The sequence below is a fragment of the Acanthaster planci genome, linkage group LG08, assembly GCF_054643075.1.
Source record: "Acanthaster planci isolate LZ-2023a linkage group LG08, COTS_SCS, whole genome shotgun sequence".
NCBI classification, from domain to species: Eukaryota; Metazoa; Echinodermata; class Asteroidea; order Valvatida; family Acanthasteridae; genus Acanthaster; species Acanthaster planci.
Genome location: NC_141784.1, coordinates 13,058,984 through 13,083,421, shown reverse-complemented (window position 1 = coordinate 13,083,421; position 24,438 = coordinate 13,058,984). Strand labels below are relative to the sequence as shown.

At 41.2% G+C, this 24,438-nt stretch overlaps 1 protein-coding gene across 14 annotated transcripts in view; it reads left to right on the top strand.

Annotated features, from left to right (window-relative positions):
• Window positions 1–24,438, top strand: part of LOC110977379 (thrombospondin type-1 domain-containing protein 7A-like) — a 164,472-nt gene that overhangs the window by 99,536 nt on the left and 40,498 nt on the right. For all 14 annotated transcript variants that reach the window (XM_022231450.2, XM_087139765.1, XM_087139758.1 and 11 more), the window contains 2 exons: window positions 697–1,414; window positions 3,555–3,824. In XM_022231450.2, the coding sequence (XP_022087142.2) occupies window positions 697–1,414; window positions 3,555–3,824 (988 nt within the window). The remainder of the gene's footprint in view (window positions 1–696; window positions 1,415–3,554; window positions 3,825–24,438) is intronic.

Below are 24,438 nucleotides of genomic sequence, written 5' to 3'. Positions count from 1 at the left end.
GCAGTTTGGGCTGGCAGAGTGTTTAAAATGCCATTTCTTTTAGTTTTTAGCAATTTAGCCCAAACGCAGTTAAACTTTTAAAAAAGTCCTCAAATTTCAGAGTTCAATACACAAATATTGTCTATCTAATTTTCAGAAGATGAAAGCCTACAAATGTTTGGTTAAGAAACATTTTCTGTTCACACTGTGTTCAAACACAGTTAGATTGAAAAGGCATTAGTGGAACCAGGGTGGCTCTGACCCCCTTCTTATTGTTTTAAATACTGCTTGTGGAACTTTATATTCTTAATGTCGTGCTTGCTCTTCAAACAAAGAGTACAGGAGCCAGCTTCTTCATAAATGTAGCTTCATACACTTTCTTTGCATGAATGTACATGTACATGATAAATGGGTTTGCTGAGAGTTTTTGGACTGTTATCACATCAAGTAAAACAGCTATCCCAAGTTTTGGATGGTTGTTGTTCATCTGATTCAAAGTAGTCTTTTTGCGCTACTTCCAGTACTGTTTTTGGCTCTCAAATTTGAATTCCATAGCCACAACTTTTTAGAGGGGGTTTGGTGCTTTATTTTGTTTGTTTTTTGTTATTGCATTTCAGTAAGTATATATGCACGCTGCTGGTACATGTAATTGGTTTATTCAAAATCCATCTTTAATAGTTGAATTAAAGTTACTTTTTCTGCATCAATTATTTGCAGGTCCATGGGGACCGTGTAATGGCAACCAGTGTGGGTTTGCTGGTAGCCAAACTCGCCATGTATGGTGCACCCACCCAGTACTAGGCACCCAGCCTCCTTCCAAGTGTGACCAGGTCACCATGCCCGAGAGCCGCAGGAACTGTTTTAAAGTCTGCGAGGAGCACCGGCACCTCTTTGCCTGGCTGTCAGGGGACTGGGAGAAATGCCAGCGGACAGTGGACGAGGGCCCTGTCCAGTGTGGGGAGACATCCCTGGGCATGAAGACGCGGGCAGTCAAGTGTATCGACACCAGCACAGGCTTCTTGAAGGAGGACACACGGGAGGTGGTGCCGCAATACATCTGTGAGCAGTTTGAGGCCAGGCCTCCGACAGAAATGGAGTGCTTCACCCCTTGCCCACAGGCCTGCATTGTCGGAGCATTCAGCAGGTGGAGCGAGTGTACCAGCACCTGCGGCAATGGCACACAGACCCGCACCCGGGAGGTGGTGGTGCCGCCCATCCATGGCGGCCGGGACTGTCCAAACCTCAGCGAGACCCGAGAATGTAAGAACAATCCACCCTGTGAGAGCAACGAATTCACCTACTTCACCAGGGTGGGAACATGGATGAAGTGCCAGCCCCCGGCACGGGGTTCATGGAACAGTGGACTCCCAGGGATCGGGCTACAATTGAGGAGTGTAACATGTCTCAAGAATAATGGGGAAAAGGTGGAAGATGGGTAAGCAGGCTTTATTCCGTATTATAGTTTGTCAAAGCAGTTTAGTGTCATTTGTTTGATTACTTCCTTCACACTTACCCTTGGTGTCATATCATGGGACATTTGCCCAAGTTACTGACTTGGTTTGCAGTAACTTGGGCCAGGTCGGAATACCAGTAATTATGAGAAGTCATGTGAGTGTCAAGTCAAACACAGTGATGCATGTAAGAGTAAGTGTACATATAGGCAAAGCAATCAACACACTGTCAGCTAACCACTAACTCCTCTTAACCTTCATTCATAAATATCTCACATAGTTTAGCCATTTCTATTGGTTGACATCTGTCATGTGGCATTAGGAGACTGTTGGTAACTACTCGTGAGACGAACATACAGTAACATAGCTATAGGTATGCTTTGTTTTCTTGCCTCAGAAAATATGTATGAATGGGAAGACTAGGTGCTTGGTCAGTTTTGGTTAAGACTGGATCAGGAGAATGGATGCTGACAATCAGGCAGGAGATTTGATAATTTGGCTGGGGCATTATCAGTATCCGTTCTCTTGAGCTAGTCTGAAACGAACATTTAAGACCTGCCAAGTAACTAATGATTCCCTCAGCAACAAATGAGAAATGCAGAAAGCTTACGGCAGGTTGAAATTTCATAGGACAATTCTTTACCAACATTGTATTTACTCAGCACACACTGAGATGTACATGTAAGTCACCAGCTCACCTGGGTGGAAATTCAAGTCACAATCTGAGGTAACCTAACTGCACAGGAAGACAGTGCTGCACATTGTATTAACTTGCTCATGTGCAAGTCGCAGAGTGCGTCCTTGAATTTAAGCAGCACATGCCTTTATGACAACCCAATCAGTTGAAATAGCACTGAGAGCACATGTACAACCTGAGCACCACTTTGAGTGGTACCACTTCATTAATGGCATCTGACCATGGTCACCAGAAAGATCTGTATTCCCTCCCACACTACACACATGCTTACTTCAGTTAGTCCTAGAGACACCTATGCTACCTACATTGTACATGTACCAGTACATGCATATGTAACAGTTGTAGGTTCAATTTCATGAGCTTTCAGAATTCACTGTGCAAACTTTGTCATAATGCTGTACATGTCTGCATTGTGTTTAGATTATTTACATCTGTGTACTTGTCTGTGCTGTCCTAGAAAGTGTTTGGACAAACAGTAAAAACAGAAAAAAAAATAATGAGTGTACAAAATAATTGTAATAAATTTTCTTTCAGCTGATCAGTTCCCTTTAACTCAGAGTACTGTGGTTCAGCTTTTAAAGTGAAAGATAGTCTTTTCTCTTTCAGTACAAAAACTCAGAGGAGTTGAAATTTACCTGTAATACCTGTACTGTGCTTAATAAATGCCCAATGAAATTCATATGCTTTCTTAGTAATATCTCAGAAACATTAAACTAACCACCGTCAGTATACAGATTCTCACATGACACAACCAACAAGATCTGTTTGTCATTTTATACATGTAGTTTAAGCTGTTTGGGCTTAGAGGAGGATTCATTGACCATAAATGTCAAATCCCATTGATACGAAATGAATCCTTTCTCATAAGGTTAGATAATATACCTGTGTAAAATTATTGAAATGTTCTCCAGTTCCACCCGTGGTTTCATACAATTCCCCTAACAAATGAAAAGAAATAAATTTGTGAGCAAGGTGTCACAGGACTTCCAAGTTTCTGCACTGTTTTTATGAAACACTACTCAAAAGTAGACACATTCGGACTTCACCAGTTCTGAAACAGAGCTGCACTTTATGAAAGAGAAGACAAGTTTTAGACATGTTACTGTTTGAAATCTCTGAAACAAGAGTCTTATTTGTCTTTTATCAAGTCTGTACAAGTACAGTACATCTCTGTAAACCTGCAGGGAATAGAAAGACTAGTTGGACAACCATTATATTATGGTTCCATGCACCTGCACAAAGAAAGATTCCTGTGAAATTGGTTGCTTATTCTCTGTTCCTTTGGCAAGTGAACATGGACACACCCTGTATCACCCTCAAAGAGGCACCAATTAATGCTGCATGAAAACGTACCGTCTTTTCTTCACACTCACACTCAGTGCCCGTAGTGTGAGTTAGACTTATTTGTTTTAACTGGTTCCCCCTAGGCTTTGCTACCAGTATGAGAACACCCTGGTGCCCTCCAAGTTCCAATCCTGCCTGGTTCCCCGGGACTGTGCCACCACCAGCTGGTCCACTTGGAGCACCTGTCCTAATCCCTGCAAGGCCCGGCCCGATCAGCAGTCGGGGACGGTGTACAAGGAGCGCAAGCGCAGTGTCACGGTGGCACCCCTGGGAGGAGGGACGCTCTGCCCCAAGCTGGTGGAGAGGCTGCCCTGTCCCTCGCCAGACGAACCCACAAGACTTGAGTGTCCAAGGTAAGTCCTAGGCATGCATTTTGCAAGGTAGCGTTGTCAGTTACACATCCTAAACGAGATTCTTGACTCACCGAGACTTAGCCCTGCAAAGTGTCGCAGTTGGAAGATGTTGGAAGATCTTTGCATCTACCTTGCATCCTGAATCTCATGCTGATTTTGCACAAAGTTCCATCAGCAGTTGTTTGCTGAAGGAGGACTTCTTAACATATACATGTAGGGTCTGTTCTGTTAACGTCACAGTTGTGTTTTCCTTCAAGTGGCTGCTAAAACCATGGATGGCTATCGGTACGAAAGTAAACTAATAATTCACCACATTAAAACTCCCACGCAGCTATCAAAACATCAGATGCCGGTACATTGTAATAATACACATGCCACTAAATACTGAATGAAAATACAACCTTACTTTAAATTAATGGGACAGATGTCCATTTTAAATGAGTTTGAGGTTAAATAAACAAACAACCAAAAGTTGATATTTCTGCAAACTTTGGCTGCCTGTACAAGATGTCAGCAAAATGAAAGTCATCCATATACTTAACTTGAATTTCTTTGTATTTTTTATTATTTGATTATGGTTTTAATCGAAATATAAGTAAAATCAAGAAGTCTTGGTAGTGTGCTTTACAACCCATACATTTATTACACTTAGATGGGAGTTGAACTCACACCCAAGTACATGCTGAACTTATACATTCCATTCCATTGTTGAGTCTAATGGCACTACCGGTACCTTTGCTGCTGAATGAACTTAAAACCCTAACAGTCTTCAATCCTCTGATATCAGTATGATGTTACATACACCGTAGCGGGTTAGGGTTCACACAGTGTACTTTTATGACAAAATTGCCAAGACATATACAAATAAATTGAATCTATGTTAAAGTGATTGAACTCTCACACTGGGAGAGCAGCAGAGTTTCAGGCAACAACATTCTTCTTTTCTCTTAGATATCACACCCTCAACTTACATAGATTGTTGGCAAGTTGTGCTCAGTGCCATCTTTCAAAGCTTCGCTAGTGAAGCATGCTTAATGAAATTTTGAAGCAGCCTTTGAGTCTAGATGGTAAAATATTCCATGCATTTACAAGTTGCTGTGACGTGTTGAACATGTTTTGACACATCACGCTCACGTTTGCATGTAATGCATGCATGCGGTATGTAAATTTGCTCTCTCACAGCAACACGCCACCTTTAATGTCTCCTTGCATCTTGAAGATAACAAGTTTAAGAGAATAGACGGCCAAAAAAGGGGACAAAACATGCAGAACTCAAATGTCACGAAGTCGCTCTGTCGACTGGCCGAGGCATCCCTGTGCAAAGAGAAAAACCTGTTTGTCCCCGCCAAGCGCGAAGGCTGTCAATTTTGATTAATTTCAGGAGGCAGGAAGGGAAGATTCGGGCGCAACAATTAGATCCAATAGATACGTTGGACCCCCGAGCAATGGTGGGAAGGAGGGGGGGGGAAGGTCTGATTTACAGGCGCTAGTCTGATCGGGCTTTGCTTGGATAATAGTGCTTGTCTCACCATGGGGTGTTGTCTGATCTCAATCCCGCATCATATCGAGCTAAATGTTCTTTGGGGCAGGTAACTTGGTTTCAAAGACACCGCCAACCTTGTACCCCACTTACATGTATTGTTTTTACCTTCTCTCTGACTTGTGCTGTGCTCCTCATATTTCTTTGTGTCAAACTTTGCTTCACAGGATTAACTTATTTTCACACCCTCTACAGACAAGTAAAGCTAATTCAGTTTTGAAAGAGGCGACTTACATGTACATGTACATTCCATTGTCTTTTCAAAATTCATATTCTTCTAGGATGTGTTTAGAATGCAATTAAGTTCAGTGAAAGATTGGTAATTAAAACTCAGCTAAATCAGCTTAACAGAATTGCCATAAAGAAATGCACTATCCAATGGACATAGTGTGCATGAGGGGGTGTGCTCAAACCTGTGTTAAGGCTTTATGACTGAGTCAGGGAAGCATATGCACACCCTTTTTTTTCAGATATTATTTTGATTTCCGCTTTAAGAAAACATTCCATCTCAAGACTTTTTTTATGGTCCAATCAGCTGCGCCATCTGTGCTGGACAGAGGCTTGCATGAAGTCCAAGCATTTTTGCTGTGTTATGTAGACTGATGTCTAGATATACGTAATGAACTTGTACAATTTTTTTTTTTTTAGATAGGCAGTTACTGCATTGTGGCAGAGTTGCCATCTGATGTAATGGGAGATTGATCGAAGCGACTACAAGTACATGTACATGCAAAGTCTGGGAATCAAGTTGTTTGCAAGTCTAAGTGCGTTTCTCACTGCGAGAAGACTGTTGAGTTACATTACCAGCTGGCTGTCAATGCAGGCTGGAAATAAGATACATGTACAGCACCTGCATTTCCTTCTACTAGTAGTAACAATAATTTTAAACCCCAACTGGCTTTGCAACATCTTTATTTTTCATACTGGTAAGTGTACAAAGGACAGAAGTCTAGCTGCAGTTTTCTACAAAGCTTGATGCTTTTTTTGGAGGGGGGTTATGTTTTGTTTGTTGGTGTCTTAGTCTGGGGTGTTGGGAGGGCATTACGAGGAATAAATGCCATGTTAAAAAGATTGGGATACATGTATGGACATCATGGTGCACACAGCATTACACTACCTGTGTGAAGTCGTATTTACACTGTCCAAGCCATTTTTGGTTCGCTTTACCAAATCACCCTCAGTAGGAATTGACCTGCGAGTGTTCTATTACAAGAACCACGTCTACCTTCTGAAAAGTAAAAAAGAAAGGTCCAGAGACATTACTAGTAGGAATAGCTTGACGTCATTACTGGCTCCACGCGCATTAACAAATGGTAGTCCAGAAATCCCAGGTTGACCCTTTGTGCTCAAGTACGGGCGCCTGTGAAAAGCGAGAAGGCATTTACTGCCCCAAATAGGCTAGGATTCCCCTCCATTTTGCAGCAATTTGCTGTTTGCCTTACGGAAGTGGGGAAGATAATTGGAAAGAGAATCTGCCGCAGAGTAACACAGACAAATGTCATTGCACACCGATCCATTCTTGTCTCCCTCCCCCTCAAAAAAAAAATAGTAAATGTTGTTACAGCCTATATTGGTCGTTGGTATTCCGAGAGAACTATTTTGTTATGTTAGGTGATAGGCAAATGAGTATTGCAGTTACACGAAGCATCTGTACATCATCACTGGTAAAACGAGCCTCAACCATTTGGTCATTAGCCAGATTGAGGATAGTGCAGAATAAGTCCAATAACCTAAGCTGAGCAGGAGCAAGTCAGATATCTGGAGGACTGTGGGACACGTTAACGTACATGTACCGGTACTTGCCTGCCAACTACTGGAGGAAGTTTCTGATGTGGAGTTGCAGCCTTCATTGCCAACTGTAATCACTTAAAGTGCTCCATACTCAGTGCCGTCAGAGATTGACATCTCTACAAATGCAGAAGTCCATCAACAGTAAAAGCTTTAATGCACACAACGTCCAAGGCAGAAATCTCTGAAGCCAGGCAGTGATGAATGAAAGAAGGAAGTTCTTCCAACCTTCAACTCTCCTAACCATTGTTTTGAATTTCCACATTTGGATTTCCCATCCCATTGTTGGGGTGCTATTGCCTTTTTTTTGACTGGTATTTTTGTCTGAGGGGGATTTTTTTCATATGTGATTTCTTCAACCTTGATCCACTTTTTTCTGTACCTGTTATGCCTACTTCCAATTACATGGTCTGCTCTCCTTTAATGTCAGGGTGCCTCTTCATACTTGTGTCTCAAAGATTCAGCTACAATCTACCAAATATCAACATCCCCCCTTACTTCAAACCAAATCCTTTATCTCCCAACACCCATTTTTCTTTTCTTGTCTGATCTTGTTGTCTTCATTTCCAAGAGGTCATCAGCATTGCCTGCTAAATCCATACACCTAACACAGCAGGGAATTTCCAAACTTGAAAGCCATTTGATGACTTGGTTTCCTGTAAACTCACAAAATATGTTAGTAACTTACTCCAAAAAGTAAATCGCCCCATTGGGATAAGAGGACCAAATTGTGTACCATCTGTCTGATTGTTCAGCGAAAGAGTTTAGATTGTACTCATATTTCTTAAAAGACTAGTTCTGCTTCAGTACTGATAAAGACCTGTAGGTCGTTTCCCTTTTATTTCCCTCTCCAATTTACAAGATGCAATCCATGATGAGCGTCTAGCTGCTTGGGCAGTCGCACTTGAAAGGGGCCATGATCCCTGGCCAGAAGATTGTTCCATAAATTCTTATTTTGGGCCCTAAAAGGATGACGTCCAGGATGACGTCCTACAAAGGGATGATTCTTTAGGGTTCGATGTACGTGGCTCTGCTTTCCATCATGTGTTGTTTCACTGCAAGGGTATTCAACTTCCAGGGCAGTGGAAATGACAGCCCATAAGAAACATGCCGGGTATTTTCAAAATAAGGGAATGGCATTCTATGGCTGGCCCACACAGTCCTGAATGTTATGCAAATCTGAATGTCTTTTTAAAAATGGCAAAATAACATTACTCTTATGGTTCAATTCCCTTGTCACATCACCTTTGTAGTTTTTGCCCACTGGCAGTTGGCAAACTATGCATAGGCCTATGGCTTGTGGTCAGTACATTGTAAAAATTACATGTAATCCACAATTCTAATACTGGTATTAAATCATGAAATGATAAATATCAATGCTAAATATGAAATGAAAGTAAGAGCAAAGATGCATTCTGAAGACAAAGGGTGTTGCCAACCAAAGGTTACCAAAACTAGTGTGTGTCAAAACAAAACAAAACAAAAAGAAAGCTAAAGCCCTTGTGAACTACACCAATTACAAGTAAATTCTTCCTATGTCTGTCTCCTTTCCTTTTCAAACGTAGAGTCAATTTCTATGGGCACATGCTTTCTGTAGTTATGGCACTGTTCATTTCTTTGCAAGTATATTGTAGATGCTCCACAACTATCGTTTTCAGGAGCTAATGAAATTCCTCTTGCACTTTGAAAGTTGATGCAAATTGTTTACCCTGGCTTTGATAGAGTGCTTGGTCAAACACCCAGTACTGAAGGTCTGTTTATTCTCAGCCAAAAAACATGAATCTGGTGCCATGAAACATTTGCGGAGAAGTCCAACAAAGTTGAAATGTGTTTGAGTTTTTTCATATTCTGTGACATTGCACCGTCACATTGGTTTTCCCACATTGTGGACCACCCTTCAGCAAGAAGTATCAGTCACTTCAAAATCTTCAGTTCTAAGTTACCAATTATACTGCCAAGGGGGGGGGCTTCTGGAGAGAAACATTTTTCACTCATGTCCAAGTTTGGTCAATCAGAGATTGATGTGAAAAGTACATGTACTTTTTCAGCTTGCAAAAATTAACATACAAATAGCCCTGCTTGAATCTTTCAAATTCCCCCTTTGGGGAAAAAATCTAAGCCTAAATATTCAGAATAATAGCAAACAACACGAACTTCAATGTCCCTGTTACAATGCATTAATTATAGAAACCGTCACCCCAAACCCCCATTACTACTCTGTGTTTGTTTTTCATCATCTGAGACCTTTCCCACCATCAATTTTAATGGGCTCACCTTTTCCATTATGTACTCACATAAAATCCCCTGTGAAGTGCTGTCCTGCAGTCGCCAAACCTTGTAAATACCTTGCCAATAAACAACTCAATTCTCACACTGAAAAATGGAAAACCGCTTTTTGATGTGGTTTTTTTTTTCATTCCTGTTTCAATTCCCCGACAAACCCAGGTTGTTCCCCTGTGGATAGCTCTGGCCCCAAGAGAGGACTTTACATACTTCCTGTGCTGACAGATTTACTGCAACCCTATAATTGCTGGACCATAAACTGTCAGAGCTGGCCATTTGCAGAATCACACATGAACTTACGGCCCTTGGTCAAAGCCACTGAGAATTTTTTACCATGAGGAGATCTTTATCACAAAACAGTTCCCTTCTGAATACTTCCAAAGGGCCGTCTAGAAATACATATATCCATCCAGTGCTTTTCCCAGCATACATGTAACATGCATTCTTCTTGTTCTCATAAATTTTAAAAAGATCATTTTTTTCTCTTTCATTTGAACTGTAGCACTGATTTCCTCAAGTAAATACTTATTGTTTGATTAGTCTTGCCTCCCTTAAGCTTGTGCTGAACAAATCTGACTTCCTGTTTTGAAGAAAGATTGTCTAGGCCTTGAGGTTGGAAGCACAAGGTGGCTTTGAAGCCAGTACTCCAATTTGCACCCACCCCTCACAAACAAATTTCATCAACAGTTGCTGATTGCCATACCCATTACAGAGTGGACAGGCTCAGTGGTCAGGTTGGTCTCATATACACCGAGGTCCTATCAAGCGAGCATGTGAAGTGTTTCCCTAAAACTCTCCGAAAATAATAAGGATGCTGTGCTTATTAAATCACATCAGTGGAGGAATAACCAAATGTCACATTTTCAATTTCCCTGTTGGAGTTTTCCATCAACAACTATCTGATGGTACATGTACACATGTACATGTGGGTGTTGTGGAAGGACAGCACCATTGTACATGTACATGTAGTGGACAAGTCCTGTTTTCTGAGTTCACAAGTTTACTAACATGGTGTAACAGGAATCCAGTCTGTGTACCTGTAGGTCATAATTTTAGAGTCACACGGACTGGGGACAAGAATTCAAGTGCAAAATCACCACCTGGTTACACTTAGAATATACAACATCCTTGCAGTGAATGGAGTTGAAGCTATGTAGACCGTAGTTCTGGCCCCCAAGGAGCGGACTGACACAGTGCTACCTAATTTTATTAGAAGTGCACCTTCGCACAACTGATTATGACTTCTCCACTCAATCTCATCAGTGCAAGCGGATTGAAATATATTGTGAGGGAGCACTCTCTTTGGATCAAATGGCACGTCACTGGCTGGCACAACAAGCTCCAGCAATCAGTAGCATCTTGAATTGAGACTACATAGACTACAGTCCATTTCGTAAGGATGTGATTCTCCCGAATCCCATGCCCCCCCCTTTTCAGCACTCAGTATGGCCACACCCCTCCAAAGATATTTCAAGAAGAGGATGGGATCACAGACTCACTGAGGCCTTTACCAATGATTAGAAAGCCTTTCCTGGATTACGTTTAAAACCACACCATTCTTAAAAGTCTTTTTGATCAAGAATGGTTCAAGAATGATTCTTCAAAGTTTATCTGCAATTACTTAAACATTGGTACTGCACTTTTACTCCCGGTGAAGAATTACATCCAACTCAGAGTTTGTCTGTTTTTCCAGTTCCTCCTACACAGGTTCTGTCATGTTTTAAACTCATTTTTTTTGTCCTGCACCTAGGAAAAAAGAGATGTTAGGTTCATAGAGTTCTGTTGTAAATTCTGAACATGTGCCCTCTTTTCATAATCCCTGCATTGCTTGTGTTTTTCTTTAAAAACCTACCAATTCAAAAGACAACATTTCCCGTTTTGTTTTTTTATGTGTACATAGCTTAATGTCAGACCTGCCACCATGTCATACTCCTTCCTAAGGTCAGGCATTACCACACTATAGATTAAAAATTTCAATGAACTGAAGGCTCATTTAAATACCTTTTAATCTACATGTATTGTGTGGTAATGCCTTACCTCAGGAAGGAGTACCGCAAGGTTGGCAGGTCTGTAATGTAAATGAATTCCAGTATGATGACCCTCATCCAAACCAGAATGCATATAATGGGTTTGACAGCAGTGGCATCCAATAATTTCACAGCCTTGCTGAAATATGTATGACAGGCATGTTGGATTCTTCCCTCCCCAATTCCCCCACTGGTCATAATTTCTTCCTCCTTTCCTCCTCTGAGCTGCACCCAGCAGTGGGTTGTGCCGTCCCCTCATATAACATCTGCAGCCAGGGTGTAATATTTCTCTTGCTGCTCATAAAAAAAAAAAATTGAAAACACACCCCTCAGAAATATTTCAGGTGTGTGATAATCGGTGTTGAATGACCATGCTGGTGTGTAATCATCCCTCAACCTTGAGGGGACTGCCTTGCCCCTAACTCTCCCTGCCGTGGAAACATAGAAAAATAAACTGGCCGTTGTCGTATCTCTGCCCGCACTTCGAGCGTGAAATGTGTGAGGGAGCCGGTCAGGTGTAAACTTTCCATGAATTTTTGATCTAATTTTTTTGCGGGTGCTCTCATTTCTGTTCTTTTTTCCTTCTGCTATTTTTTTTAATGAATGACCCCAATGAGCTTTGAGGTAGTGCCCTGTACCCAGATTGATGAGCAGCAGAGAATACTACCTTGCTAAGGACTTCCCCCGGGATCAATGTGGGTTTCATGAATAATTGAGGAATAGGAAGGTTTGTTTCATGTCACTTGTCACGCCCCTCAGAAACACATTGATAAATTGGACTCACCTGGGCTGTTAAGAAGCAGTCAGGTTAATTTCATGTGGGTGGTTGATGTAAAAAAAAAAATTGCAGCAGTCATTTGAAATGAAGATGGGCTAGGCATCAAGTTTAGCATTCACTCTGTAAAGTATGTATTTATTGCAAAGGCTGTGCCCTCTTAGACTTAACATCAAAAGTCATTGGCCTATTAACGAGCAAAGGGGAAAAGGTGAACTTGGTTGGAGTAGCCCAGACTACCAATTATATAGTTTGTTTACAGTTCTAATATAAAAGCATGGGAATGCATTAGGCAACCAGTATTCAAGATAGCCATGTTTTGAGGATTATCATTACTATGGTCCCTTTCAAGCTATGAATTGTTAAATGGATTGATCATTACATAAGTGGTACTTAATTGTGTAACACAGGATGCATACATAGAAGCTGAATTATTATATTTGCATGTAATAATAATGATAAAAAGCACTTGTAAAGTGCCATCTGTCTAGCAAACTATTCCGAGGTGCTACATTATCATCATCAGTGCACATTGGGCTCACACATCATCTGAACATTCCTGAAACCATCTCGGCTCCCTTGGGAGTATACCAGCCGGTGCTGCCATTTCGGCGCAAATGGCTAAACAACCGTGTCTGCCCTCACAGGTACCCATTTACTCCTGGGTGGAAAGAGGCACATGGGGTACAGTGACTTGCCCAGGATCACAACATACTGCCACCAACTGGATTCGAACCCCTATGATCAGAAGCTACATACCCTGATCACTAGGTCACGTGCCTCCCAAATCATGTACAAATCAACCCTAGTCTGAGTCATGTTGGCATAGTGCTTTCCTCGCCTTTCACCTCTGCAGCCCGGGTTTGATTCCTGCCTTTGTCCACACATGTGTCAGCTTCAGAAACTGCGACATCATTTTGAGCCAAAATCTGCTAAAGGCTGTTGATTGGTTGATAGATGTCAGCTGACCATACTTTGCCAGGTGGTCGAATCAGGTGACCAGGTTTAGGCAGTCTCAATGAAAGCCAGATACCTGGGAAAGATGCGTTTTTGTAGTTTTGGATGGCAAATCTAAATTTATACCAACCAACTTCTGCCCCAATTCAGGAGAGCAGGCTAAACCATTTTGTAACACAGAATGCCTGTAACACATGCCTGCTGATTGGTCAAAATCTGGAGCGGTCGAGTGGGCATCATCTTGCATGAAAGTAATCGGCTAATATTCACAGATATCATACCAGGAGATGCTTTTCTGAAGGCAGGCATCTAGTTATACACAGACTTCTTCCCCCCCTCCCCAGCAGTTTTAAAAAAAGAAAATGCACATATCCCGTTCATGGTCTACTTGGCAGAAATTGACTTTTAAATTGAAACAGGTTCAACATGATCCTTCATAGCTTGTGGAGCATTGCGTGTCTGATATTAACATCACCAACAGGGGAATGAAAGAAAATTCCACTTACGCAGCCTTCAGTAATGGGGAAAACAGCCTGGAAGATGAGGAAGATTATCCTGTGCATGCAAATATTTCCACTTTTTTTTCAATCCATCAATGGGCTTTTAATGGAATACGTCTTTGCCTCGTAGACATGAAAATGTTCAATGGGAATTCCATCTTAAACTGCTACATGGAGAAAACAGTGCATTGATAAGCAGTTTGAATAGTATTCCAAAATGTGATGGAAAGTAAATCAGTGTTTTGTTTTCCATTCCTACATACTGTTAACATCTTAAAAATAGCCGAAGTTGCCATCAGTTTCAGGTTTTTCTCTTTTAATGAAGCATCAGTTCCTCTTACTTGCTAGACTGAGCTTCATACATGTAGTCCATGCACAGTGCTGTGATGCACCTGACACTCCCATCCACCCCTGCCCTGGATGTTTAATAAGGGGTTATTTTTGAATGAAAATAAAATGGAATTTATCATTATTGGCACTCATCAGCAACTATCCAAGGCTACTTTGGGTGGTATTCAGGTCAGGGAATCTTTTGTTTCACCCTTTGCTGCTGCTCGCAATTTAGGTGCATGGTTTGATGTCAATGAGAACCCATGTCACTAAAGTGTTATTTCACTTTGCATAACATAAGGAATATACCGAGACACTGATTCATGCATTTATCTCAAGTAGAGTTGATTATTGTAACAGCTTGTTTTATGGCTTGCCCAACACAGATCAACCAACTCTAGAGAATGCAGAATGCTTGTACCCACCTTGTTTATAAGACATCGAAGTTTTGTCAAACCACACCTTTACTCATTGAATTACATTGGCTTCCTGTTTGGTACAGACTTGAATTTAAAATTTTGTTGATGACATACAAAGTCTTGCATTGCCAAGCTCCACAATATTTAATTCAGCTCGTTTCTGTAAAGTCCCAGACCCGTTATCGTCTTTGGGGTTTTGGCTATAGTGTTCTCCTTAACTATTCTGTGGGTCAGGGTAAGGCTACCCTTGGGGATCGAGCCTTACGAGTATAGAGCACCACATCTCTAGAACAGATTTCCGCTTTATATTAGACGTGCTACAGTGGTATCGCTTTTAAATCAATGTTAAAATCTTATCCGTTTAAGAAGGCATTTTAACTGGGAACACTCTGGATGATGGTTGTAATCCTCACCTTAAATCCGTAGTTTTAATTATTGACATTAATTGTGTTTTGTGATGTTTATTTGGGTAGGCCTACATGTAAATGTAGTTGTGTAATAATTCTTTGTTTATTTAACTGTAAATCTTGTATATTTTTATCTCTTTCTTAACTAAGTACAAGTACGTAATATTCATTGTAATGCACTTGTGAACATTGCATGGAAAGAGCGCAATATAAATTTTATTGAATTATAAAGATAATAATAATTCCCTTTAAAAAGTTAAAACCCAAAGCAATTAATGAAAGTGAAGATGATATCACCCCCAGCAGAATCCAAAAAAGCTAACAAAACAAAACATAACATTCCATCCTACACTACTTAGCAAATCAGGATGATGGGATAAAAGGGCATTTCACTTTGAGTAAGCCTTTTGCAAGTTAAATTTGAATAAATTCTGGTACACTGAGTTATCTGATTGCACACACACGGCAATCTGAATTCCAGACTAAAGACACTGTTGCTTTACCTCTTGATTTCGGGCAAGTTTTTGAATAGCAACCACTTTCTCTGGAGTGGACCAGTTCCTTTGTGCCCTTCTTATCCACTGAAAAGAGTGTATTAGTGCAAGGCGCCTCTTAGGCAGCTAAGCAAAAGCTTGCCCCAAATCATGAGGTACTGCAACAGTGTCTGTAGTATGGAGAATTCAAATTGTTATGTCCACATGAATTTAAAGAATTCAGTGTACCAGATTTTATTCAAATTTAACTTGCAAAAGGCTTATTGGAGCATTGGCAAAAGCTCACATTTCAACAGGTCTATTTTATCCCACTCAGTTTTAAATTAATATGAGCAAGCCCTCTAATCTTGAAACCTGGTCAGGTAAAACCTGTACATTGTCCATGCCCCACATCTTCCCCCTTGTCCCCCCCCCATTTCCCCCTTGTCTCATGCCCCACTTATCATCCCCCCTACAGCAGCCAAAAGCACCTGGGGGTTCCAGGGCTGCTAATGGGCCAGAGATTTATAGCTTTCCCTGTATCCATTTCATGGCCTGCTGCTCCTCATAATAAGAGACCATTAAAAACAACATATAAATTAGCAGCACCAAAAGCAGATGGACCAGGAAAGAGAGAGAGAGAGAATGCATTCATTCATCTCCGCTGAATTCAACCTCCTGGGCATCAAACCTTCAGCAATAGGCCTGGCTGAGTCTGGTTATCCTCACCTGTGGTTGGACTGCTGCCAGAAGAAAAATAAGAAAAAAAAGTCTTCCCAATCTCCTCTTCTTTTCAGTCATTGAAGAAAAAGATGATAAGAACTGTTCTGTGCATTCTTTTCAGATCTTGCTCAGATCTGTCTTTGTGTCCTTGGCCTTACATATCAGGTCAAACATGTAAATCATTTGCTGAGAAGCCTCCTGTCCAGTCAGGCGATAATGATCTTCAAAGGATTTGAGGTGGATGGCTTTATGGCCTTTTTGTTTATAGAGGAGCTGCCCCAGGCAGATGGTGTGCTTGTTTAATGTACCTGTACCTGTCCATTTTTTTGTGTGTGTCATCCCTATTTGTATTAAGTGTTAACAGTAATGCAATTAAACTGTCATGTTTTTGGAACTTAATTGCCACACCCATGTCATATTGGGAATACCTGATGTCCCTCTGTGAGTGATCAGCAAAGTCCTCTCTCTGAAATTTTATTCTCTGGAAAACACTTTCCCATGACTGAATAAATGTGGTAGGTAATGCATGTACGGTAGTTAGGCTGTATTTTTGAATGGATGTATTGTAGTCGTAAATTGAACAGTTGCTGTAGAAGTCAGGTTAGGCCTTTGCCTTCAAAACCAAACAAGTGCATGACAAATTGCGATAAGATTTGTTTCAAATAAGGGCAGGGATCTACAATGTAAATAAATCCATCACTGTGAAAATTACACAAACACAGTGCAGCTCTCCTGTGCCATGCTCAGGAAAAATACACAAAAATGGCTGATTTAGCCCTTCGGGCACAGAAAGAAACCTTGTTGAAATAACAAACACAAAAGTACAAAAGAAAGGTATCCCCTATCATGAGCCCGATGGAATGCCACATCGAGGAGACTTTACCAGAATAGGTGTTGACAGAAACATAGGAGTTTTACCCCTAGGGCTCCAGTGGTGGGCAGGCGCTGGTTAGCATGGTCCACTGAACAGCCAAGGGGCATATTGCAGTTTATACCAGTCAACAAGCAGTAATTGAGAACTCCCAAGAGGACTAGTGGAAGGTTGGCAGGGGACCACTGCCCTGGGCTGAGTGACAGATCAACAGTGTCAGAATGTCTTAGCTTAAGAGTTTTTTTTTTCAAGTTTCAGTCAGAGGTGTCAAAATATTGCTGGCAATAGATGTCAGTTGGCATAGCATTAATATGCTTCGGGTATTTGCACTGTTTTTTTTTGGGGGGGGGGGATTTGCCGAAGATGTCAACTGTATAAGTAGAGAAGATTGTTTCTAGGCTGGAGAGAGACTACTTGACTGCTCATTAGGTCCAGGATGGTTTGTGTACAGACTAGAATGGGCTACATGAAAACATCCATATACATTTTTATGATTTTAATTTTATTCGACTGCCCATCAAGTCTGGGGTGGTTTGTGCAGAGACCAGAGTGTAGGGGCCTACATACATGTATCAAGTATATCTGTCCACAAGTATCCCTCAAGTGGTAACAAAGACTGAGACCAAGGCAGAGTCACTCTAACCACCCCAGCATTCACTCATGGAAACAACGTTTGTGCATCTTCGGTTTCATATATGCATGTACATGTGTGAAACAGTGAATGCATGCGTTGCTTCCCAGTCGGGGAGTAGGCCTAATGCATCGTGGTGTTTTAATTTATTACTTAAAATTATGCAGATCACTGAGATTTTTATCCACATAAATGTAAGATTAGGAGTGGAATTGTCTTCAAATAGTTAATAACATGATGTGTCAGGAAGTCGTAAATTTAAATTATTGAACACAGTGTTCACATATTTTCTGTGAATTACATGTATATCAGAAGGCAAACCCACTATTCAAATTTACTCTGTCTTGAGGATATGAGGAGAGCATGAAACAAAAGAAGCAGAATATGTGAGTTGTGTATCCAAGAGCAAAGACTCGCATCTGCATCCTCTTTCATTCTTCTGTTGTGATTCTGGACCTGCCCCTTGATGTTTAAGGCAAGAGAGCTTGTTGTCCAGAGGAGCGTGCAAGGAGGCAGGCATAAGGATTCCCTTGAGCAGATACTCCGGTCACGCACTCCACACCTTGAGCGTCTGTATAATCTAGGCCTGGGAATCTCGTCCCCTCCCCTGCCCCCCCCCCACACACACACCAAAGATGCAGGTGCCACGTGCCGACACTCGGCTGCAATCAGAGGGATGATGTAAGGTCACAAGATGCTGATTCACCATTCTCCCAGGTCTTTGATGTATGGAGACAAGCTGGGAGAACATGGGAATAATTTAATTGGTACCCCTACTCCTTTGCAGAAGACTGCATAGATCATCTCCTCACCTGGAGCAAACAGAAGTGCACCCTCAGGTGTACTCTGTTAACAGCCAAGGTTTCTTAATTGGCACACCTTGGTCTATTAAAGCCTAAGCCCTTTCCAATCACTGTAGTGCTTCATTGCATCGATCAAGGCTTCCCATTAAAGAAACAACTCAACATGTATGACATGCTTCAGATTCTATTTGAATTTAGTCCTTCATTGCACAGTTTATTGAATCTCTTATTCAGCCCTGGAATTGATCGTAAATTGCAGAATCTAACTCCAATGAAGTTAGAAAATGTAAGGAGTTTACCGACAACATCCACATTAGACTTACTTATTTTTGTTATCTCAGGTGACTTCCTGCCCTGGGATTGAACTATTCCTAAAGATATTAGTTGCCTGAGGACCTGCCCTGGGTATCCCAAAGGCCCCTCCTGTGCGTGCCAGTCAGAATATAAATATGACATCTGAGGATCAGGGAGCCGAGTCTCTGACACTGACACCCTACGCTTATTGGGTTAATACCTCTCCCTTGGAAATTGTTTCTTATATTGCAAATCAGATTACCACATTTCGAAGGTCTGCCCATCCATTTCCTGACAGCTAGCTATTCTCATTGTCTGTGGACAACAGACATTCAGGCAGATTGTCTTGGACTCCATCATTTCTTGGGGATTCCCAGGGTTCAGATGCCGTTCATAATCTCCCAACAACTATTCTTCTTAAAAGATGGCTTGCCAAGTACATGTACAGTGTACATACAAGTGCATTTGAAAATCAAATCCTCTTTTTTTCTCATGATTACATAATTGTCCACACCATCCAACAAAATGAACTGAAAGTCACCATTGCAACCTCCATCAACTTGGCAAATGCTCTCAGATTGTGTACTCCGTAATTCCAATCATCTGCATGTACACAAAGATACCAACAAAGTCCAATTATAAACATGTACATATCAAAACTATTAAACGATAAATTCCAGATTCCCTCATAATTAACCCTAACTCCCTAAGGTGTGTGGGGGATCATGTTGAAATTGGAGGATTCAGGATTGTTAGGGTTAATTTCCCTCTGCGGCATGTTTTAAACCTACTTGTTTACATGATGGTGTATTTTTATTAGTGTTTTTAATGTAATGTATTTAATGTAATTTAATTTTTCTTTTAAACTGTTTTGTACTCGATTTTTGTAAATCAAACACTTTTAGTCATGTGACTTTTTGTTTGATGTTTTCTTTCAAATAAACCGTAATGAATGAATGAACCTTTGATTTGCAAGCTATTGAATCCTGAACCCCCCCTACAAATTTAAATTGAATTTTGATGATTTTGGACTGTTTGAGTTTGAGACTGTGGAAAACATAAACTTTACACAGAGACCATTGAAAGTAGTAGCCACATTTGCACTTCCAGAATCTTAAAATATGCACCAGGATGCCAAACTGAATAAGGAGTTCAACACTCTCTTGGAAGAAATGAGTAGATTTTTATAAATAGGACGAGTGGTTTTAAACTAAGAACCATTTTGTGAGATTTGGTTACAGTCACAAATACCCTTACAATCTGACACTGTCGCATCATCTGTTGCATGCCTCCATACTATTTATTAACCCGTTAAGCAAAAAAAACTCTTCTATATTTTCACTGCTTGTGTTGAAAGTCCTGATTCCAAACTTTCATTCTTTTTGTAGAGAGGAACAGGTTGTGTGCTTGAGCCATTAACGAGGTGATTGAAGTTAGTTTTGCATAGCAAACACAAGGAAAAGTAAATTTCAGACAAGCATTTTCCACACTTCACCTTTAGCGACCCGTGCTAATGGCGCCAAATTAAGATGCGGGCACACAGCTATACATTGGGTACCGGCGAGTGCCGCCAAATTACAGAAACGTGATGGCGAAGGTCGGCATTTGGCTGCTAAATCCAGAGATGGCTGAAGTGATAAAGCAGGGCTGCGAGATGTTTGAATTCACTCTGGAGGAGAATAAATACAAAGGAGGGAGCAATTTTTCTTCAGATGGCACGATTTGATGGGACTTCAACGTTGAGGAAAAGTTCATTTGCAAACTTTATACAAAGCTAATTACTGTTCAGTATTGATGCAGTAGATGTATAATGTATTGCAAATTACCTACACTTTTTTAAGCAGCATTCCCGCATGGCCATTCCTTGAAGGATGGTTTCAAACCATTAACCTTGTATGACAAAAAGTTTATTCAATGACTGTAGCTTTAGTGATCGGTATGTAAGGACCACAGTTGTGTTGAAATATGTAGTTCTGCCAAAAAAAAGTATTCCATGCACAAAATCTTCAGTCGCAAATTTCTAGCCATTACTTTAACAAGGCAGAATATGAAAGCTACCACTTTTTTCTTTTTTTAGGGATTCAGAATCATTTCTCCCTCCCCCAAACCAGGATGAAGTCAATGATATTTTGGGGGGGTGCTTTTAAAGTTAAAATAATATATCCAATTTTGAATTTGTTAAAGGAAGTAAAAATAATAATAATGACATGTAAAAGTTGATTACCATTCTTTGCATCAAGTCAGTCTGGGGTATAACTAATTTCAGCATCTTGTACTTCTTTAATCGTGTGCAGTAGCTTTTCCGTATCAAGCAGGGAACTTCAGACAAATTGAAATCTCCCATTTTCCTTGTGCCGACAGGAATCTCTGAGTTGACAGATAAGGCTGCCCAGCTATGACTCAACTCAAATCTTGTCAAACGTGGGATCCGTGATTACCCCCCAAAAAAACCACAGGAATAAACCGCGATATCCCCCATCCTCTTCTGAAATGATAAGATACACTTAACCACAATAACACCAAATAACATTTTCCCCCAAAGAATGCACAGCACAATGAAAGATAGCAGCAGTTTCGCGAGAGGTGACGCATTGCGATGACGGACTCCGCCGAGTGGCAGCTCCGTTTTTAATTTTGTCCCCTGTTTGAACAACGTCACTCTGTTACCATTGGCTCTTCGACGGGCGCGCAATAGGCAGTCCATCAGCTACCCCCTTGTTTCTGCATGCTCGGGATGTAATATCGAGTTAGAGGCAGCTGTCTTTGCCCTAAGCCTGTGATACATCGACGTTGATGGATGTGTCCAAATGGCTGTGTTTATTGTCTTGGAATCCTAGGCATACAGTTATCATCACGCTGATGAGCGTATCGTTAAAAGGGATCTTTTTCGTAACCCGTGGGCCGGTGCGCGAGCCCTTTCTCTGCAGCCAAGGGCTGAGAGTAATTGAGGCCCCCGGTTCCTTAATCTCTGCATTACACTGTCCCCTGCATGTTGTCATTGATGCATCTTCCGTTGTCAATGCGGACCGGCGGGAGAAATGGCCTACATTTTTGGAAAATCTGGGACTTTGCAAGAGTCACAACAATCATTGCCATTATAGGCTGCCGCCATTGTTTTCTGGATCTGTCCCTGGATTTTCATGAGTATTATTTTTTCTGAAGCTTTTGTTTTTAATAAGCCCCAGGCAGAAACACACTACCACTGATTGGCAGGTGCTTATCCTTGGTACTTATCCATGTCACAGATCTTGCACATAGAGGACGTTCCCCCCCTCCCTGACACAAAAACCCAGTATCTGGCACATGCGTATGGGAAAAGTTCTGGCCTCCCTTTTTGATAATCCTGCTCCACCAAAATGAGGGATAAATCACACAACTTCAGTTTTGAGCTTTTTGAATGGGACAGAACGTGGAGCTTTCTTATGTTATACAATAGTGTTGGTATCAGTTGATTGTTGGAATGAAGTGTTCAAGAAATCTGGCATTGTTAACAAAAGTTGCAGTTTAAAAATTCTGTTATGAAAGGATGCACCAGCATAGAGTGCATAGCAACCTATCTTTCAGATGGGTTAAGTTTGCTGTTTGTATTTGCAAAGACAGTCTGTAACCTTGTGAAGGCAATATGTAACCCAGTTGCAAGTCGCCAGGGCCACTTCTGGGTCAAAGGCCTTTAAAAGAATCCTACTCAATGCAAATTATTATGAACCCTCAACGCTTTTCACCCACATCATTTCCATTTTTCATCAAGATGCCAAACTGAAGGAATGAATAAATAATGACATAAATTAAAGTTCAATTTGTTCTTTTTAAAGAAATGTGGTAAGACTCATTTATGGGATCTTGCCACATATTTATATGATACATGGTGCTTCAGATTACAGACTTAAATGAATTGTGAAACCCTACATTTCCATCTGTCATTATAACGAACTGGCTCCAGTGTTCAGTCTGGCCAACAAGACTGTAGAGTTTCAAGAGCTTGTTTTAAAAGCAGATACTGAGAAATGAGGTTTTTCACTTATTTGCCTCATCACTCCCTTGTTATCCCAGAGGGACTCGTAACATATAAACCAATATTTTGAACCCAACCATAGCTGCTGATGGACAAAACCGTTGATAATTTGCCGTCACATTCCCAACAGACTTCCTGCCATGTCTCTCCCCCCCTCCCATTTTCCCCCCCAAAAAATGACTGGTGTAAATCAGTTATCTGCAACAGGCAAGTGTTTTCCTCATCAGGGATGGTTGGGCATCTGCCAAGAGCAATTGTTGCATCTATCCGTCTCTAGAGCCAACAGATGAGTGAAGTTGTCCCCAAAGGCACCAGCTCTTTGCTCCCCCCCCTCCCTCTCTGTTCCTCCATCACCGCCTGATGCACACCCATCAAATCTCTGCATAAAGGCCCAGTTCCAAGGACCACAACTTCCAGTTAACTCTCAACTGTCAGATTCCTTCTCTCCTCTCGTATATTCTTCCTCCTCCCGATACCCCGAAGCCCAGCTGGTGGAAGATGGAAACTGAGAAATTTGAAAGGCTTTCTAATGATTTGTGAAATGTTCTCATGTTGAGTGGGGCTGATCAATCATTTTACATGTCGGTCTGTCCGTCTCTACTTCATGTTGCAAATTGCTCACTGGTTGATACCCCATTTCGGTAGACTCTAATTACTTTAGGTCTGATTGCAAATAGTTTGAAACCTTGACTTTCTGCAGCTCATGGGCCAAATCGATCTCAAAGTGGGTTATTTCTCACTGTGACGGTAGAGACATTGGCTTTTACGTAGGTGCTTAATTTTGCATTGTACACTGTAAAGGAGAAAGGAAAAACAAATCAGCTTGCATTAGACCAAACTGCCTTATTCAGCTGATTCCATGACTCAAAGAACCTGTTTTCCAAGCCTTCCCTATACAGGCAGTAGTGGATGTAGCATTTTTCTTAAAGGAGCTGCCTGGGGACTTAAGTCCACACAGCCTGCCGAGAGCAAGAACTGAGATTTGCAATAATATTGTATTTGTTAAACAGCAGTCCACCTCTCACCATCAGACATAACCCGGCCTTGACTTCTACCTTGTCATTGGGTCCTTGTTTGGTCTCAAGAACTTACATTCTTTAGGTACAATGCCTCTAATTTCCAATGGTGTGACATGATGTTATCTAAGGCATGATACATGTACATGCTCGTCAAATCAGTTCCCTGTTCTCAATTCATGCTACAGTATGACACCAGCACCTGATTATCTACTGAGCACAATAAACCTAAAGGCCCACAAAAAAATTGAGGGCCTGTGAAGATACCAGAGTGTTCTTCTTTCCTTGAATTTTTATTTGGAAAAGCTTCAAAATAGCTAGTATGTAGCTTATTACTTTTTGTTAGAACAACTTGGCATGAACTTGAAATGCAAGTTTGCACTCAATGCTATATGTGTAATTGATGCTGGTACCTGTGGCAATGAGTAGAGCCTACAGAACACTGGTGCCTGGGGCCTTAGGAACACTTAATCCAACTCCTGTATGACACCTTTGTTTTGTGAACCAGTTCCAATTTATAGCACTTCTACTGCTGCATAGTCAACATGTATTTGTACAATCTTGTGCGCACTTTATTCCTGCATGTGCAAGTTTGTTTGGTAAATTCGTCATCCTAAACAAGCTCACCAAAGACCACATATGGAGTTTATTTGTGTGGTGTGGCATTCAAGACAGACAACAAGAAGCAATGTGTTTATTACTGCTCCACGTACATGTACTTACTGTTATGTGCAAAAAGTATCAAAACAGTCTGCCCTGTCATTA